Source organism: Scyliorhinus torazame, chromosome 1, assembly GCF_047496885.1.
Source record: "Scyliorhinus torazame isolate Kashiwa2021f chromosome 1, sScyTor2.1, whole genome shotgun sequence".
Classification (NCBI taxonomy): Eukaryota; Metazoa; Chordata; class Chondrichthyes; order Carcharhiniformes; family Scyliorhinidae; genus Scyliorhinus; species Scyliorhinus torazame.
In genome coordinates this window covers 12,612,937-12,631,911 of record NC_092707.1, presented here as the reverse complement: position 1 = coordinate 12,631,911, position 18,975 = coordinate 12,612,937, and the positions used below count along the sequence as shown (strand labels likewise).

The 18,975-nt window shown below is 52.4% G+C and overlaps 1 protein-coding gene across 5 annotated transcripts in view; it reads right to left on the bottom strand.

Moving 5' to 3' along the window:
* The window catches only part of galnt9 (polypeptide N-acetylgalactosaminyltransferase 9), a 499,594-nt gene that overhangs the window by 71,308 nt on the left and 409,311 nt on the right, over nucleotides 1-18,975 (bottom strand). The window contains exons 10-12 of one of the 5 annotated variants that reach the window (XM_072467774.1): nucleotides 13,141-13,191; nucleotides 10,127-10,183; nucleotides 6,459-6,554 (exon numbers count right to left, since the gene is read on the bottom strand). The exons of 1 other annotated variant lie outside the window; for it this stretch is intronic. In XM_072467774.1, the coding sequence (XP_072323875.1) occupies nucleotides 6,474-6,554; nucleotides 10,127-10,183; nucleotides 13,141-13,191 (189 nt within the window). In that variant the 3' untranslated portion in view covers nucleotides 6,459-6,473. Of the gene's footprint in view, nucleotides 1-6,458; nucleotides 6,555-10,126; nucleotides 10,184-13,140; nucleotides 13,192-18,975 lie in introns of those variants that run through there. 3 more of the 5 variants (XM_072467856.1, XM_072467622.1, XM_072467537.1) reach the window with 3 other exon arrangements.

Here is an 18,975-nt window from a genome sequence, read left to right as displayed (position 1 = left end):
CGGGATTCATGCCGCGGGATTCATGCGGCCTCCCGGCGATTCTCCGACCCGGCGGGGAGTCGGAGAATCCCGCCCAGGGTTCCCCCTTCTCCTTCTTCCCCTCCTCACAGACATGGGAGAACCCCCCCCTCACCTCCCCCCCACCCCCCCCCCCCAGAAAACCTTACCCTCATGGACATAGGACCTCCCACCCAGGCACGCCAACCTGCCCACCCCCCATGGACTTAGGAACTGCCCCACCACGGACATGAGATCGCTCCACCGTCCCTCACCATAGGGAACCTGCTCCTCCCACTCTGAATCTCCCGAATGGAACCCCCCCGCTGGGCAGCGCCCTCGGCACTGCCAAGGGACTGCCCGGGCATGGTCCACTCCCCCTTTCAGTGTCAGTCCGTGCAAACATGGGGGCTGTAGGTATCTTTGTGCCCATGATGGGTTCTGTTCACCAGGTCCCGTTTTGTCAAAGCCTGCTGTAAACCCCACCTGACTGTGGTGGGGATGGGTGCCGGTGGGGGAGGGGTTGGGGGTGCGGAATCCCAACATGGGGTGGATGATACAGTGGGGCGGCCCACTAATTATACATTAATGCATTGTAATGGGCTTCTAGACCTTTATGGCCGGAATCCCATGATGTTATTTCCAGGGGTGCGGACAATCTGAATGGGAAATCGAACGTAAATGCTGCTTTGGCACCGAACTCCCCACTCCCTCTGCTGAAAGCGGGGGCATAAAATCTGCTCCCTTAGCTTCATTAATTCAGTCCCCTGTCACCATAAGACAACGGAGCAGAATTAGGCCATTCGGGCCACCGAGTAGGGGGCGGCACGGTAGCACCGTGATTAGCACAGTTGCTTCGCAGCTCCAAGGTCCCAGGTTCGATTCCCGCCTTGGGTCACTGCCTGCGCGGAGTTTTCACTTCCTCCCCGTGTCTGCGTGGCTTTCCTCCGGGTGCTCCGGGTTAGGCGGATAGGCCGTGCTAAATTGCCCTGAGTGTCCAAAATGCTTAGGTGGGGTTACTGGGCTATAGGGATAGCGATGGACGCCTAGGCTTCGGTAAGGTGCTCTTTCCCAGGGCCGATGCAGACTTGATGGGCCGAATGGCTTCCTTCTGCACCATAAATTCAAAGAGTCTAAGATTCTATGAGTCTGCTCCGCCATTCAATCATGGCTGATATTTTTCTCATCCCCATTCTCCTGCCTTCTCCCCATAACCCCTGATCCCCTAATTAATCAAGAACCTATCTATCTGTCTTAAAGACACTCCGTGAGTTGCTGATTCTTCTAAACACCAGCGTGATGGTGGCGCAGTAATTATCAGGAGCAAAGAACTTGCATTTGTCCAGTGCATCTCACACCCTCAGGACATCCCAAAACCCTTTCTGACCAACGGTGCACATCTGGGGCGAGATTCTCCGACCCCCCGCGCCGGGGGCTGGCGTGAATCCCGTCCCCGCCGGTAGCCGAAGTCTCCGGCACCGGATATTCGGCGGGGGCGGGAATCGCGCCGCTCCGGTTGGCAGGCCCCCCCGCGCGATTCTCCGGCCCGGATGGGCCGAAGTCCCGCCGCTAAAATGCCTGTCCCGCTGGCGTAGATGAAACCACCTACCTTACCGGCGGGACAAGGCGGCGCGGGCGGGCTCCGGGGTCCTGGGGGGGGCGCGGGGCGATCTGGCCCCGGGGGGTGCCCCCACGGTGGCCTGGCCCGCGATTGGGGCCCACCGAGCCGCGGGCGGGCCTGTGCCGTGGGGGCACTCTTTCCCTTCCGCCTCCGCCACGGTCTCCACCATGGCGGAGGCAGAAGAGACTCCCTCCACTGCGCATGCGCGGGAATGCCGTCAGCGGCCGCTGACGCTCCCGCGCATGCGCAGTGGAGGGACCAAAGGCCTTTTCCGCCAGCTGGCGGGGCGGAAATTCGTCCGGCGCCGACTTAGCCCCTTAAGGTTGGGGCTCGGCCCCCAAAGATGCGGAGCATTCCGCACCTTTGGGGCGGCGCGATGCCCGTCTGATTTGCGCCGTTTTGGGCGACAGTCGGCGGACATCGCGCCGTTTCCGGAGAATTTCGCCCCTGATGCGCAATCACTATGGGATTTTGCCGGAAAATGGAGGAGTTGAGTAAAGCAAAGTTCATGTCCGCACGAGAATCAAAGGATTTATGACGAAGTTGCTTCATGATGTGAACCCCTTTCTCAACTTTCCCATTTGATTGCGGCTAGTGCGGACTTGATGTGACGTGAGCAAAATTATATTCTTTGGTGGATGAATTCAGCCCTTTCATGACCGTCAAAGCACGGTCCGTTGTCAGACATGACAGCGTTCGGAATACCATGTCTGGCAAAGATTTCTTTCGTAGCTTCTATAACAGATCGAGAAGTTAAATCTGATAGCTTGATGACTTCAGGATAATTTGAAAAGTAGTCTCATTAACACGTAATCATGACCATTGAATTGAAACAAATCAATTCCTACGTTCGACCATGGAGTTTTCTTCAATGCTTGCGGTAGAAGTTTTTCTTTGCATTGTGCAGGCTGGAATTTTTGACATGTTTCACACTCAAGTATCAGATCAGTGATGTCTCGGTTGATACCTGGCCAATACACAGCTTGCTGTGCTCTTCGCTTGCAGTTTTCAATGTCAAGGTGACCTTCATGTACTTGTTTCAGAATCACTGGGTCACTGTCTGTGCGGAGTCTGCACATTCTCCCCGTGTGTGCGTGGGTTTCCTCCGGGAGCTCCGGTTTCCTCCCACAGTCCACAGATGTGCAGGTTAGGTGGATTGGCCGTGCTAAATTGCCCTTGGTGTCCAAAACTGCCCTTAGTGTTGGGTGGGGTTGCTGGGTTGTGGGGATGGGGTGGAGGTGTGGGCTTGGGTAGGGTGCTCTTTCCAAGAGCCGGTGCAGACTCGATGGGCCGAATGGCCTCCTTCTGCACTGTAAATTCTATGATAAATTCTATGATAAATCATGGGTCGAAGTGACATAGGTATTACTATTGGATCAAGTCGAAGTAACAATCCATCCACAACTGTTAGTTCAGCTTGTATGTTCCTAAACTTGGAACAATGTCCTTTCGGCCAACCATTGTTTAAATGGTCGATGACTCGAAGTAACATTGAATCTTTCTTCACAGGTGAGATTCAGTTTGACGTCTGATGCAGGTAAGGTTACAGCTCGAAGCTGCACCTGAGATTCTATGTGCTGTATAAATTCAGGTGGTTGCTCTTCTGAATTAACAGAACGTGATAACGCGCCAGCAAATATCAATTCCTTTCCTGGAGTAGAGACACGTCAAAAGTCGTATCGACGTAGCTTCATCAGGTGTCATATCATTTAAATCCTGATGAATGATGTGGACAAGTGGTCTGTGATAAGTTTCGACTGTAAATGCAGGAAAACCATAAACATAATCAGGAAACTTGAGAACACCCGTCAATAAGCCCAAGCATTCCTTTACTATTTGTGCATCCCGTTGTTCAGTAGGCGTCATTAATTTGGAAGCATAGGCAACTGGTAACCATAAAGAATTGCCATCTTTCTCTCGCAGAACTGCTCCAATTCCACTTTGACTTGGCATCCGTTGAGATTTTTGGTTCCCTCTCAAGGTCAAAGAAAGAAAGAAGAGGTGCAGTCGTCAGTTGAGACTTCAAATCGATCGATTAATTTTGGTGAGTGTCGGGCCATGCAAACGTGGCAGACTTTTTGATGAGATTTCTTAAAGAAATAGTTCTGGACGAGAGGTTGGGAATGAACTTACCCAGAAAATTCACAGCACCCAAGAATCTCAACACGGGATTTTCATTTTTGTATGGCAGCAATCGTGTCATCAGGTTGCACACCATGTTCCGAACATAGAACATACAGTGCAGAAGGAGGCCATTCGGCCCATCGAGTCTGCACCGACCCACTTAAGCCCTCACTTCCACCCTATCCCCACAACCCAACAATCCCTCCCAACCTAAGGGCAATTTAGTATGGCCAATCCGCCTAACCTGCACGTCTTTGGACTGTGAGAGGAAACTGGAGCACCCGGATTGGATTGGATTGGATTTGTTTATTGTCACGTGTACCGAGGTACAGTGAAAAGTATTTTTCTGCGAGCAGCTCAACAGATCATTAACCTGCGAGCAGGTCTCAACAGACCCGGAGGAAAACCTTACAGACAAGGGGAGAACGTGCAGACTCCACACAGTGACCCAAGCTGGGATTCGAACTGGGACCTTGACGCTGTGAAGCCACAGTGCTAGCCATTTATGCGACCGTGCTGCCCCTGAAATTTGATCTCCAAGGAACTTCAGGGTTGAGATACCAAAACTACATCTGGCTCTGTTCAGTTTCAAACCAAATTTATGTACTCGTTGAAATACTTGTAACAACCTTGCATTGTGTTCTTCGCTTGCAGATGACCAGACAATTATATCATCCACATCCAGAGGTACATCTTCACTACCTTCAGTCATCTGTTCCATCACTCGATGAAAAATCTCTGATGCTGGGCTAATTCCAAATGGCATCCTGTTGAAACAGTATCTACCAAACCGTGTGTTGAACGTACACAATTTCTTGCTGGTGTCATCCAACTGCATTTGCCAAAATCCTCTGGAGGCATCCAGTTTGGAATTTCTTTTAGCATTCGCCATCTCACTGGTGATGTCCTCTTTCTTGGGTGTAAGATAGTGACCTCTTAATATTCTTGTCAAGATCTTTAGGATCAATGCATATCCTTAATTCCCCAGATGGATTTTTTACACACACCATGGAACTGACCCAGTCAGTCGCTTTAGATATAATGCCTAGATTTTGCATCCTTGCAAGCTCAAGCTTCTCTCCCGTAGTGATGCAGGAACTCTTTGTGGCGGGTGTATCACTGGTTTGGCATCTGGCTGTAACTGAATTTTACATTGGTAGGGAAGAGTACACGAAGTCGTGCGGAAAGTGATCCAGAATTCCTTGTATGTCGCCTTGAATAGGTGAATGAGATGAGCTCGCACGATAAATTCTCTGAATTAGGTGAAGATCCTTACAGGCTTGCTCACCTAAAAGTGATGATTTGTTTGAATCAACACTCTCAAATCTTAGAGATATGGCAGTGTCGTGATTGGTCACCAACAAATAGCAAGATCGCACTGAGGTGGTGGCATTGCCATTGTAGTCACGCAATTGACAATTCGATTCCTTGATTTTAGGAGTTTGCTTCAGTTGCAAAAGGTCATGCCTATTGAGCAAGTTTGCAAAAACTTCTGTGTCAAGTTTAAATTTGATTTGAGAATCATTAACTTGAAGTACTGTGTTCCATTCCGATTCTGTGTTGATAGAATGAACTACCTTAAGAGGAGATGAGACATTTGTGGTAGCATCACATTTCTCAAAGGTGCCTACGAAGAATAAGTCTTCTAACTAATAAGCATCAAGATCATTGGAAACAATTTCTTTTTGAAAAGCTTCTTCTTTAGTGTCCACACTTCTTACATTCACCTGTCGCAGATTTAAATTTGAGAGTGTATCTGCATTGTGCAGCAAAATGTTTGTGTTTACCACATTGTGAGCAAATGTTTCCTCATGCTGGACATTTTTTTTGTGGGTGGGCGTGTCCACAGCTTCCACACATCATGACGTTTACGTCGTCACGCGTACAACTTCTTCGCGCATGCGCAGTTCGGTCTTCTTCCGTCTCGCATCTTTTTGCGAAGTGCGCATGTGTAGGCTTAGAACACGCAAGCGCAAGGTGGCTCATCTCCAAACCGCGCATCTTTCTGAACTGCGACACAGCCCTAACACATTCTACCTCGAGGTTCGTTTTCGCGTCCATTTCTCACTGGAGAATTTCAATATATTGACTTTTGGTTAATTGATGCACACAACACATTTCAATTGTGTTTTCAAGCTGGGGATGTTTCTGTCTCAGCAAACGTTCTCTGAGCTTATCATCGATTATTCCAAATACAATTTGATCTTTGATCAGCGAATCAGTTCAAACAGAGAAATTACACATTTGAGCTAAGAGTTTGAGATCAGTCTCGAAGCAATCAATCGATTCCCCATTATTTTGCATTATTCTTTTGAAGACAAAATGCTCAAACTTTTCATTAATCTGGATCTTGCAGTGAAGATCAAACTTTGCTATAGCTACATAATGTTTCGCCTTGTCTTAATCCGTAGTAAATTGAAATGACTTATACAATTCTATGCCTTGTGGACCAGCCACCGTTAGAAATAGAGATAATTTACGATCATTACTTGCATCATTTCAATCAGAAGTCAACAGATAGAACCACAACTGTTGCTTGAACACTCGCCAGTTAACATCTAGTTTACCGGTGATACGGAGGTGTCGTGGATTGTGAGCTTTCTCCATCAGTCCTGGATTCTTCGATATCTCACAGTAAAAGGACTGTCCTTCAAAATTCGGATAGCAGTGTTAGTTTTTCTGACTAAATCCTTTCTAAACTATCTAACTTTAGCAGTCACCTGGCACCATGTCATATTACCTTCTTGGTAATATGTTGTATTCTTTGTCCTTTCTTCCAGAATGATCCGATGTGGTGTTGACAAAGAATACACTAATCAAAAGATTGAAAGAAAACTAATTTATTATTACACTACTAATTAAATGAAGTTTGCACACTCTACTGAGCTATAGATAATAATTAAGTAATATTGAATCTGTCTTACAGTACTCCATAATCTAAATAGTCACTAACTACACTATGATCTAACCTCGTGTTAATTCTATCTACGCTAATCTCCTTCTTATGTTTTCACCATGCTTTCTCCTTATGCTCCTCCCAGAATTCCCTCAGAGTCTGACTTAAATATGGAGAAGTGGTAACGCCCTCTAGTGTTTGATTTACACAGAGGTGTAATTATTAACCCATCACTAACCTGACGATATACAGATCATTACAGGGAGGAGTGTTTACTGACTGGACCGAACTGATTCTTTAAAAAAAAAATGTTTTATTAAAGCTTTTCCAGCCAACGTTTTTACACAACAAAGATAGAAGTATAAATAATAAAAAATAAACAAGAATTATTAAACAAAACAAGGTGGGTGTTGTCTTCCTATAAAACTTACATTAGATCAACAGTTCCCCCCCCCCCCCACACCCCACCTGAGGCTCCCCCCCCCCCCACCCCTATCCCCCCCCAGGATGCTGTTGATGCTGACAATTACTGCTCCCCTAGAAAGTCAAGGAAAGGTTGCCACCGCCGGGAGAACCCCATCAAGGACCCTCTCAAGGTGAACTTTATTCGCTCCAGGCTGAGGAACCCCGCCATATCGCTAACCCAGGTCTCCACACTCGAGGGTTTCGAGTCCCTCCACATTAACAAGATCCGTCTCAGGGCTACCAGGGAGGCAAAGGCCAAGACCCCGGCCTCTTTCGCTTCCTGCACTCCCGGATCCTCCGACACCCCAAATATCGCTACTGTTGGACTCGCCTTCACCCGAGCGTCCAAAACCCTAGACATCACCCTCGCAAACCCCTGCCAGAATTCTGTAAGCGCCGGGCATGCCCAAAACATATGGGCATGGTTCGCCGGACTCCTTGCACATCTCGGGCACCTGTCCTCCACCCCAAAAAGCGTACTCATCCTTGCCGCCGTTATATGCGCCCGATGCACCACCTTAAACTGGATTAATCCGAGCCTGGCACAGGATGAGGAAGAGTTCACCCTGCCCAGGGCGTCGGCCCACAGGCCCTCATCCAGCTCCTCAGCCAGCTCCTCCTCCCACTTGCCCTTCAACTCCTCCACTGAGGCTTCCTCCACCTCCTGCAGCTCCTGATATATGTCCGGCACCTTCCCCTCCCCTACCCAGATGCCAGATCCGACCCTGTCCTGGATCCTACGCGGGGGCAGCAGCGGAAATGTCCCCACCTGTTTTCTAAGAAAGTCTCGAACCTGGAGGTACCTGAACGCATTCCCCGGGGGGCAGGCCGAACTTCTCCTCCAGCACCTGCATGCTAGGGAAAGTCCCGTCCATAAACAGGTCCCCCATCCTCCTATTACCTGCCCTATACCAGCCTTGGAACCCCCCATTCATCCTACCTGGAGCAAATCTGTGGTTATTCCGTATCGGGGTCCACACAGAGGCCCCCTCCCCTCCCCTGTGTCTCCTCCACTGCCCCCAAATCCTCAGTGCCGCCGCCACCACCGGACTTGTGGTGCATCGCGCCGGCGAGAACAGCAGCGGAGCCGTGACTAATGCCCCTAGACTGGTGCCTTTGCATGATGCCGCCTCCAGCCGCCCCCATGCCGCCCCCTCCTCCATCATCCACTTCCTAATCATGGCCACATTGGCCACCCAATAATAGCGGCAGAAGTTCGGCAGAGCCAGTCCTCCCCGCCCCGGCTACGCTCCAAGAATGCCCTTTTAACTCGCGGGGTTTTATTCGCCCACACAAATCCCGTAACAATCCTATTCACCCGCTTAAAAAAGGACTTGGGGATGAAAATGGGGAGGCACTGAAAGACGAAGAGGAACCTGGGGAGAACCGTCACCTTCACAGTCTGCACCCGCCCCGCCAGGGAAAGCGGGAGCATATCCCACCTTTTAAACTCTCCCTCCATCTGCTCCACGAGCCGGGTTAAGTTGAGACTGTGCAGGGCATCCCAGTTCCTGGCCACTTGTATCCCCAAGGACCGAAAGCTCCTCTCCACTAACCTGAGCGGGAGCTCCCTCAGTCTCTCCTCCTGGCCCCTACCGTGGACCACGAACAGCTCACTCTTCCCCATGTTCAACTTATACCCCGAGAACCTCCCGAAGTCCCCCAGGATCCACATGACCTCCCCCATCCCCTCTAGCGGGTCCGAAATGTACACCAATAGGTCATCCGCGTAGAGGGAGACCCGGTGTTCAACCCCCCGCGCACCAGCCCCCTCCATACCCTTGAAGTCCTGAGCGCAATGGCCAACGGCTCGATTGCCAGGGCAAACAGCAACGGGGACAGGGGACACCCCTGTCTCGTCCCCCGGTGCAGCCTGAAACATTCCGGCCTTAGCCGGTTTGTGGACACACTCGCTACAGGGGCCTGATACAGCAGCTTGACCCACCCTATAAACCCCTCCCCAAATCCAAACCTGCCTAGCTCCTCCCACAGATACTCCCACTCCACCCTGTCAAAGGCCTTCTCTGCGTCCATTGCAGCCACCATTTCCGCATCCCCCCCGCTCCGAGGGCATCATGATAATATTCAGGAACCTCCTCACATTCGCGTTCAGCTGCCTGCCCTTAACGAAACCCGTCTGGTCCTCCCCAATCACTCCTGGGACACAGTCCTCTATTCTGGTGGCCAGAGGTTTTGCCAACAGTTGGCATTTTTGCCAACAGTTTGGAGTCTACATTCAGGAGCGATATCGGCCTGAAGCGGATCCTTCTCCTTCTTCATGATAAGCGAGATCAATGCCTGCGATATCGTCAGGGGGAGTGTCCCTCTCTCCTTTGCCTCATTGAAGGTTCTTAGCAGGAGCGGGCTCAGTAACTCCGAGAACTTCTGATAAAATTCTATAGGGAAGCTGTCCGGACCCGGGGCCTTGCCCGACTGCATGCTTGCCAGCCCCCTGACTACCTCCTCCAACCCAATTGGGGCCCCCAATCCCTCCACCTTCTCCACTTCCACCCTCGGGAACCTCAACCGGTCCACAAACTGCCTCCCCAGGGGGTTCCGACTCGTATACCTTCCCGTAGAACTCCCTGAAGACTTCATTGACCCTCTCTGGGCTCAGCACCATGTTGCCCTCCTTATCCCGCACTCCCCCAATCTCTCTAGCCGCCTCCCTCTTGTGCAGCTGGTGCGCCAGCATCCTACTCGCCTTCTCCCCATACTTGTAGACTACCCCTTTCACTTTCCTTAACTGCGCCTCCGCCTTCCCCGTGGCCAGCAAGTCGAATTCCACCTGATGTTTACGGTGTTTGTTCAGCAGCCACCCCCCCCCCCCCCCCCCCCACCCCCCACACCCCCACCCCACCCACCCGGGCCTCCGCGAATCTCCTGTCTACCCGGAATATGAACTGATTCTCAATATACCAGACATGATGCCTATCCCCAATTGATTTGGGGAAGCATACGGCTGGTCCGTCAAGCCTGCCCCATACAACATGACGATAGGAACCTCATGATTAGACACCTACCTCTACAATCACCAACCACCTTCTGAACACTGCCTCTGCCCATCGCCATGTCACCTCCTGGGGAAAGTAACAAAAACCCCAGAAGAAAACCCAGAGAATACAGACAGCGAACACTCCATCAGATAAAATGGTTCGGTATCACAGAGCTCAGTGTTCTCTTCACTTTGATAACTATACATCCAATAATAATAATCTGTATTAGTGTCACAAGTAGGCTTACATTAACACGGCAATGAAGTTACTGTGAAAATCTCCTCGTCGCCACACTCCGGCGCCTGTTCGGGTGCACTGAGGGAGAATTCAGAACGTTCGATTCACCGAACAAGCACGTCTTTCGGGACTTGTGGGAGGAAACTGGAGCACCCGGAGGAAACCCACGCAGACACGGGGAGAACATACAACATAGAACGATACAGCGCAGTACAGGCCCTTCGGCCCACGATGTTGCACCGACATGGGAAGTCAAAAAACAAAAGCCATCTAACCTACACTATGCCATTATTATCCATATGCTTATCCAATAAACTTTTAAATGCCCTCAATGTTGGCGAGTTCACTACTGTAGCAGGTAGGGCATTCCACGGCCTCACCACTCTTTGCGTAAAGAACCTACCTCTGACCTCTGTCCTATATCTATTACCCCTCAGTTTAAAGCTATGTCCCCTCATGCTAGCCATTTCCATCCGCGGGAGAAGGCTCTCACTGTCCACCCTATCTAACCCTCTGATCATTTTGTATGCCTCTATTAAGTCTCCTCTTAACCTTCTTCTCTCTAACGAAAACAACCTCAAGTCCATCAGCCTTTCCTCATAAGATTTTCCCTCCATACTAGGCAACATCCTGGTAAATCTCCTCTGCACCCGTTCCAAAGCTTCCACGTCCTTCCTATAATGAGGTGACCAGAACTGTACGCAATACTCCAAATGCGGCCGTACCAGAGTTTTGTACAGCTGCAACATGACCTCATGACTCCGGAACTCAATCCCTCTACCAATAAAGGCCAACACACCATAGGCCTTCTTCACAACCCTATCAACCTGGGTGGCAACTTTCAGGGATCTATGTACATGGACACCGAGATCCCTCTGCTCATCCACACTTCCAAGAATTTTACCATTAGCCAAATATTCCGCATTCCTGTTATTCCTTCCAAAGTGAATCACCTCACACTTCTCTACATTAAACTCCATTTGCCACCTCTCAGCCCAGCTCTGCAGCTTATCTATGTCCCTCTGTAACCTGCAACATCCTTCCGCACTGTCGACAACACCACCGACTTTAGTGTCGTCTGCAAATTTACTCACCCACGCTTCTGCGCCCTCCTCTAGGTCATTTATAAAAATGACAAACAGCAACGGCCCCAGAACAGATCCTTGTGGTACTCCACTTGTAACTGAACATTTCCCATCAACCACCACCCTCTGTCTTCTTTCAGCTACATGCAGACTCCACACAGACAGTGACCCAGGCCGGGAATCGAACCCGGGTCCCTGGTGCTGCGAAGCAACAGTGCTAACCAATGTGCTACCGGGCCCATTCCCAGATTGGGAATGTTCTGGAATATGCCCCATCAGCAGAGCATTGGGCATCAGTGTTTAATAACCTTGGGTTAGATTAAAAATTCAGGCGTCAGGTGAGTGAGGTTCAGTGTCCAGATTTAATTCACTCTGTGTCAGATATCTTTCTTGCTCCAATGTATGTGCCCAATTTAAATGAGTTTAATTGGATTAAATGTAGGACATGCTTACCGTGTATTCATATTTCAATATGACAGCACAGCTGCTGAACAATCAACTTCTTTCGCTGTACTTTTCCATTCCCATTATCTAATTTCCCTGTCACCCTTTTATTGCCAGTTACTGACAATCTACTATTTCAATGTTAGGAAATATTTCACAAGACTCCCTGAGCTCTCATTAAACTTCAAATCAGAAAAGTCACTGGCAATTTCTTAAAGCATTTTTACTCATCGGACCTGTAATACTGAGTGGGACAATATATATGTTGTATTGCTCCTCTGTTGCCTCTTGACTCGAGTATTCTAATGTATTCATGTCTGGCTTTCCATCTTCCACTCGAGCTCATTCAAAGTTCTGCTGTCCATATCCTGACCCACACCGAATTCTGGGCTCTCTGTGTTCACGGACCCCCACGTTGGCTCCCGGTCCACCACAATCTCGATTTTAAAATTCTTATCCTTGTGCTGAAGTCCTGGGCGGGAGTGTCCACGCCGTCGGAAACGCCGTCGGGTTTCACAACAGCATGAACGGGTCCACTGGTAGTATCGATTCTGGGGCGCGATTCTCCGACCCCCCACTGGGTCGGAGAATCGCCGGGGGCCGGCGTGAATCCCGCCCCCGCCGTGTCGCGAATTCTCCGCCACCGGAGATTCGGCGGGGGCGGGAATCGCGCCGCGCCGGTCGGCGGGAATCCCCCGGAGATTCTCCGGCCCGCGATGGGCCAAAGTCCCGCCGCTGCCAACCCTCTCCCGCCGGCGTGGTTTAAACCACCTATCTTACCGGCGGGAGCAGGCGGCGCGGGCGGGCTCCGGGGTCCTGGAGGGGGTGCGGGGCGATCTGGCCCCGGAGGGTGCCCCCACGGAAGAGACCCCCTCCACTGCGCATGCGCGGGGATGCCGTGAGCGGCCACTGACGCTCCCGCGCATGCGCCGCCCTGCAAAATAATTTCCGCGCCAGCTGGCGGGGCGCCAAAGGCCTTTCCCGCCAGCTGGCGGGGCGGAAATCACTCCGGCGCGGGCCTAGCCCCTCAAGGTGAGGGCTCGGCCCCTCAAGCTGTGGAGAATTCCGCAGCTTTGGGGCGGCGCGATGCCGGACTGATTTGCGCCGTTTTTGGCGCCAGTCGGCGGACATCGTGCCGATTACGGAGAATCCCGCCCCCTCTCTTTGTAATCTCCTCCGGCCCCACACCCCTCCGAGATCTCTACTCTCCTCCAATCCTGGTCCCTTACATATCCTTTATTTAATCGCTGTTATATTACTTTGTGTGATACATACATTAATACATACAGACAACCAGCCGAGTTGTTGAAATGAGCAGTAGTCTTCCTGTAACGATAAACGAATATATTGAGTAATATAAATAAATATTGTGAGTTCTTTTTACTTAATGCTCAACGAGCAAAACAAAGGAACAATTGTAGAGGTAACTAATTAAATTATACAATACAATGCTTTGATAATTAATAACTTCTTCTGTCTCTAGCTTTCCTGGGGGCGAATTAGTGTTCGCGCTGTTGTGATCGCCGTCGCGTTTCACGACGCCGCGATACGGGTGTGGGGACGACCGATTCTGTCCCCCACAGGGGCCAGCACGGCGCTGGAGTGGTTCTCGCCGCTCCAGCCTCCCTTCCCGGCGCCAGCCGGGCGGCGCGCCAACCCGCGCATGCGCGGGGGGCTTCCTCAGCGCGCCGGCCCCTACGCAACAAGGCCTTGCAACAAAGTAGGCCCGGGGGGAGGGGGGGAGAGGCCGGCCCGCCGATCGGTGAGCCCCGATCGCGGGCCAGACCCTGTCGGAGGCCCCCCCCCCCCCATCCCCGGTGAAGGAGCACTTTTCCCCGCCCCACAGGCCGCCCCCCCCCCCCCCCGACCCTTTGCGCAGTGTTCCCGCGGCAGCGACCAGGGGTGAACGGCGCCTGCGGGATTCTCCTGTTTCCGCGCGGCCGCTCTGCCCATCCGGGCCGGAGAATCGGCGGCCCCGGCGATTCCAGCGGCCCACGGCCGGCGCCGCGTCAAACACGCCGGCGCAAATGCCGCCGATTCTCTGCACCTCGGAGAACGGCGCCCCCTATGTCTATTCTCTGCACTCCTGATATACGCTCTCACAGAAAGAGCGGGAAAGCTATTAACATAGGTCCTGACAGTGAGATATCTAGTGTTCAATTGTCTGTACTCGCATTACATATATTGACCATGTATATCGATATAGAGAGGGAATCGGACCCGGGACCCTGGAGCTGTGAAGCAATTGTGCTAACCGCTATGCTACCGTGCTGCCATTACCTTGTGTCAAATTTTGTCTGGATTACGCTCCTGTGGAGAACGTTAGATTTGTTTTCACCTCAAAGACACGAGCTGCTGTCATTTGCGCCATGGCAGCTGTGAACTGGCACTCTGGGAATTGCCAGAGGAGCCAGTGCTTCACACTGATCAGGAGGCCATCATGTTCCCAATACACATTCTCAATATTCTCAGCGCTGGTATGTAAATATCACCTTTGGAAAGTTAGACTGACTTTCCCCCTCCCCTCCGATGTTTCAGTTAAGCATGGTCAGGCAGCATCAGCCTGGAGAAATAGGTTGATTTGCAAAGTGAAGGTCGGATGTGGAGGATGAATTTCTGAATATTGCTCAAAATATAAAGCACGGGCGGCAGGATAGCACAGTGGCTAGCACCGTTGCTTCACAGCTCCAGGGTCCCAGGTTCGATTCCCGGCTTGGGTCACTGCCTGTTCTGCACGTTCTCCCCGTGTCTGCGTGGGTTCCCTCCGGGTGCTCCGGTTTCCTCCTACAAGTCCCGAAAGACGTGCTTGTTAGCTGAATTGGACATTCTGAATTCTCCCTCAGTGTACCCGAACAGGTACTGGAGTGTGGCGACTAGGGGCTTTTCACAGCAACTTCATTGCAGTGTTAATGTAAGCCTACTTGTGACAATAAGTCCAAAGATGTGCAGGTTAGGTGGATTGGCCATGATAAATTGCCCTTAGTGTCCAAAAGTGCCCTTAGTGTTGGGTGGGGTTACTGGGTTATGGGGATAGGGTGGAGGTGTTGACTTTGGGTAGGGTGCTCTTTCCAAGAGCCGGTGCAGACTCGATGGGCCGAATGGCCTCCTTCTGCACTGTAAATTCTATGATAATCTATGATAATGAAGATTATTGTTATTAAGCTGTTTTCAGCCGTAATAAATGTGGGTGCTATTTCTTTATCAATTAACACAAGGAACCTGAACAAATGTGAGAGAAATAATTCCATTTTATCAAAACTGGGAGTGGAAGAGGCGAAGTTGGTGGAAAGCTCGAATGGATGGTAAAATGGGTGAATGACATTAGAGGGCACAAAGAGGCCATTTGGCCGGATAGAACTGTCAGTGTCTGCGTCTGTGCTCCACACCAGCATCCCCTGCCCGCACCCTCAACATCTCACCCCCGAGTCACAACGTCTCAAGTTCATGACCCACTCCGGACACGGAATTCGCACGGGATTGGAAATTCACACCGAAAGCCAATGGACGTTTTGCTAGGTCACCAGATATTCCATTCCAGTGCTGCACTGTCAGAGACACGACTGAGGGAGTGCTGCACTGTCAGAGGGTCAGTACTGAGGGAATGCTGCACTGTCAGAGGGTCAGTACTGAGGGAGTGCTGCACTGTCAGAGGGTGAGTGCTGAGGGAGTGCCGCACTGTCAGGGGGTGAGTGCTGAGGGAGTGCCGCACTGTCAGAGGGTCAGTACTGAGGGAATGCTGCACTGTCAGAGGGTCAGTACTGAGGGAGTGCTGCACTGTCAGAGGGTGAGTGCTGAGGGAGTGCCGCACTGTCAGAGGGTCAGTACTGAGGGAGTGCTGCACTGTCAGAGGGTCAGTACTGTGGGAGTGCTGCACTGTCAGAGTGTCAGTACTGAGGGAGTGCCGCAGAGTCAGAGGGTCAGTACTGAGGGAATGCTGCACTGTCAGAGAGTCAGTACTAAGGGAGTGCTGCACTGTCAGAGGGTCAGTACTGAGGGAATGCTGCACTGTCAGAGGGTCAATACTGAGGGAATGCTGCACTGTCAGAGGGTCAGTACTGAGGGAGTGCTGCACTGTCAGAGGGTCAGTACTGAGGGAATGCCGCACTGTCAGAGGGTCAGTACTGAGGGAATGCCGCACTGTCAGAGGGTCAGTACTGAGGGAATGCTGCACTGTCAGAGAGTCAGTACTAAGGGAGTGCTGCACTGTCAGAGGGTCAGTACTGAGGGAATGCTGCACTGTCAGAGGGTCAATACTGAGGGAATGCTGCACTGTCAGAGGGTCAGTACTGAGGGAGTGCTGCACTGTCAGAGGGTCAGTACTGAGGGAGTGCTGCACTGTCAGAGGGTCAGTACTGAGGGAGTGCTGCACTGTCAGAGGGTGAGTGCTGAGGGAGTGCCGCACTGTCAGAGGGTGAGTGCTGAGGGAGTGCCGCACTGTCAGAGGGTCAGTACTGAGGGAATGCTGCACTGTCAGAGGGTCAGTACTGAGGGAGTGCTGCACTGTCAGAGGGTGAGTGCTGAGGGAGTGCCGCACTGTCAGAGGGTCAGTACTGAGGGAATGCTGCACTGTCAGAGGGCCAGTACTGAGGGAGGGCTGCACTGTCAGAGGGTCAGTACTGAGGGAGTGCTGCACTGTCAGAGGGTCAGTACTGAGGGAGTGCTGCACTGTCAGAGTGTCAGTACTGAGGGAGTGCCGCAGAGTCAGAGGGTCAGTACTGAGGGAATGCTGCACTGTCAGAGAGTCAGCACTGAGGGAGTGCTGCACTGTCAGAGGGTCAGTACTGAGGGAATGCTGCACTGTCAGAGGGTCAATACTGAGGGAATGCTGCACTGTCAGAGGGTCAGTACTGAGGGAGTGCTGCACTGTCAGAGGGTCAGTACTGAGGGAATGCTGCACTGTCAGAGGGTCAGTACTGAGGGAGTGCCGCACTGTCAGAGGGTCAGTACTGAGGGAATGTTGCACTGTCAGAGGGTCAGTACTGAGGGAGTGCTGCACTGTCAGAGGGTCAATACTGAGGGAGTGCTGCACTGTCAGATAGTCAGTACGGAGGGAGTGCTGCACTGTCAGAGGATCAGCACTGAGGGAGTGCTGCACTGTCAGAGGGTCAGTGGGAGTGCCGCACTGTCAGAGGGTCAGTACTGAGGGAGTGCTGCACTGTCAGAGGGTCAATACTGAGGGAGTGCCGCACTGTCAGAGGGTCAGTACTGAGGGAGTGCTGCACTGTCAGAGGGTCAGTACTGAGGAAGTGCTGCACCGTCAGAGACAGTACTGAGGGAGTGCTGCACTGTCAGAGGGTCAGTACTGAGGGAGTGCTGCACTGTCAGAGGGTCAGCACTGAGGGAATGCCGCACTGCCAGAGGGTCAGTACAGAGGGAGTGCTGCACTGTCAGAGGGTCAGTACTGAGGGAGCGCTGCACTGTCAGAGGGTCAGTACTGAGGGAGTGCTGCACTGTCAGAGGGTCAGTACAGAGGGAGTGCCGCACTGTCAGAGGGTCAGTACTGAGGGAGTGCCGCACTGTCAGAGGGTCAGTACTGAGGGAGCGCTGCACTGTCAGAGGGTCAGTACTGAGGGAGTGCCGCACTGTCAGAGGGTCAGTACTGAGGGAGTGCCGCACTGTCAGAGGGTCAGAACTGAGGGAGTGCTGCACTGGCAGAGGGTCAGTACTGAGGGAGTGCCGCACTGTCAGAGGGTCAGTACTGAGGGAGTGCCGCACTGTCAGAGGGTCAGTACAGAGGGAGTGCGGCACTGTCAGAGGGTCAGTACAGAGGGAGTGCTGCACTGTCAGAGGGTCAGTACAGAGGGAGTGCCGCACTGTCAGAGGGTCAGTACTGAGGGAGCGCTGCACTGTCAGAGGGTCAGTACTGAGAGAGTGCTGTACTGTCCGAGGGTCAGTACTGAGGGAGTGCCGCACTGTCAGAGGGTCAGTACAGAGGGAGTGCCGCACTGTCAGAGGGTCAGTACAGAGGGAGTGCCGCACTGTCAGAGGGTCAGTACTGAGGGAGTGCCGCACTGTCAGAGGGTCAGTACTGAGGGAGTGCCGCACTGTCAGAGGGTCAGTACTGAGGGAGTGCTGCACTGTCAGAGGGTCACTACTGAGGGAGTGCTGCACTGTCAGAGGGTCAGTACTGAGGGAGTGCTGCACTGTCAGAGAGTCAGTACTGAGGGAGTGCCGCACTGTCAGAGAGTCAGGACTGAGGGAGTGCCGCACTGTCAGAGGGTCAGTACTGAGGGAGTGCCGCACTGTCAGGGGGTCAGTACTGAGGGAGTGCTGCACTGTCAGAGAGTCAGTACTGAGGGAGTGCCGCACTGTCAGAGGGTCAGTACTGAGGGAGTGCCGCACTGTCTGGGGGTCAGTACTGAGGGAGTGCCGCACTGTCAGAGGGTCAGTACTGAGGGAGTGCCGCACTGTCAGAGGGTCAGTACAGAGGGAGTGCGGCACTGTCAGAGGGTCAGTACAGAGGGAGTGCTGCACTGTCAGAGGGTCAGTACAGAGGGAGTGCCGCACTGTCAGAGGGTCAGTACTGAGGGAGCGCTGCACTGTCAGAGGGTCAGTACTGAGAGAGTGCTGTACTGTCCGAGGGTCAGTACTGAGGGAGTGCCGCACTGTCAGAGGGTCAGTACAGAGGGAGTGCCGCACTGTCAGAGGGTCAGTACAGAGGGAGTGCCGCACTGTCAGAGGGTCAGTACTGAGGGAGTGCCGCACTGTCAGAGGGTCAGTACTGAGGGAGTGCCGCACTGTCAGAGGGTCAGTACTGAGGGAGTGCTGCACTGTCAGAGGGTCACTACTGAGGGAGTGCTGCACTGTCAGAGGGTCAGTACTGAGGGAGTGCTGCACTGTCAGAGAGTCAGTACTGAGGGAGTGCCGCACTGTCAGAGAGTCAGTACTGAGGGAGTGCCGCACTGTCAGAGGGTCAGTACTGAGGGAGTGCCGCACTGTCAGGGGGTCAGTACTGAGGGAGTGCTGCACTGTCAGAGAGTCAGTACTGAGGGAGTGCCGCACTGTCAGAGGGTCAGTACTGAGGGAGTGCCGCACTGTCAGGGGGTCAGTACTGAGGGAGTGCTGCACTGTCAGAGGGTCAGTACTGAGGGAGTGCTGCACTGTCAGAGG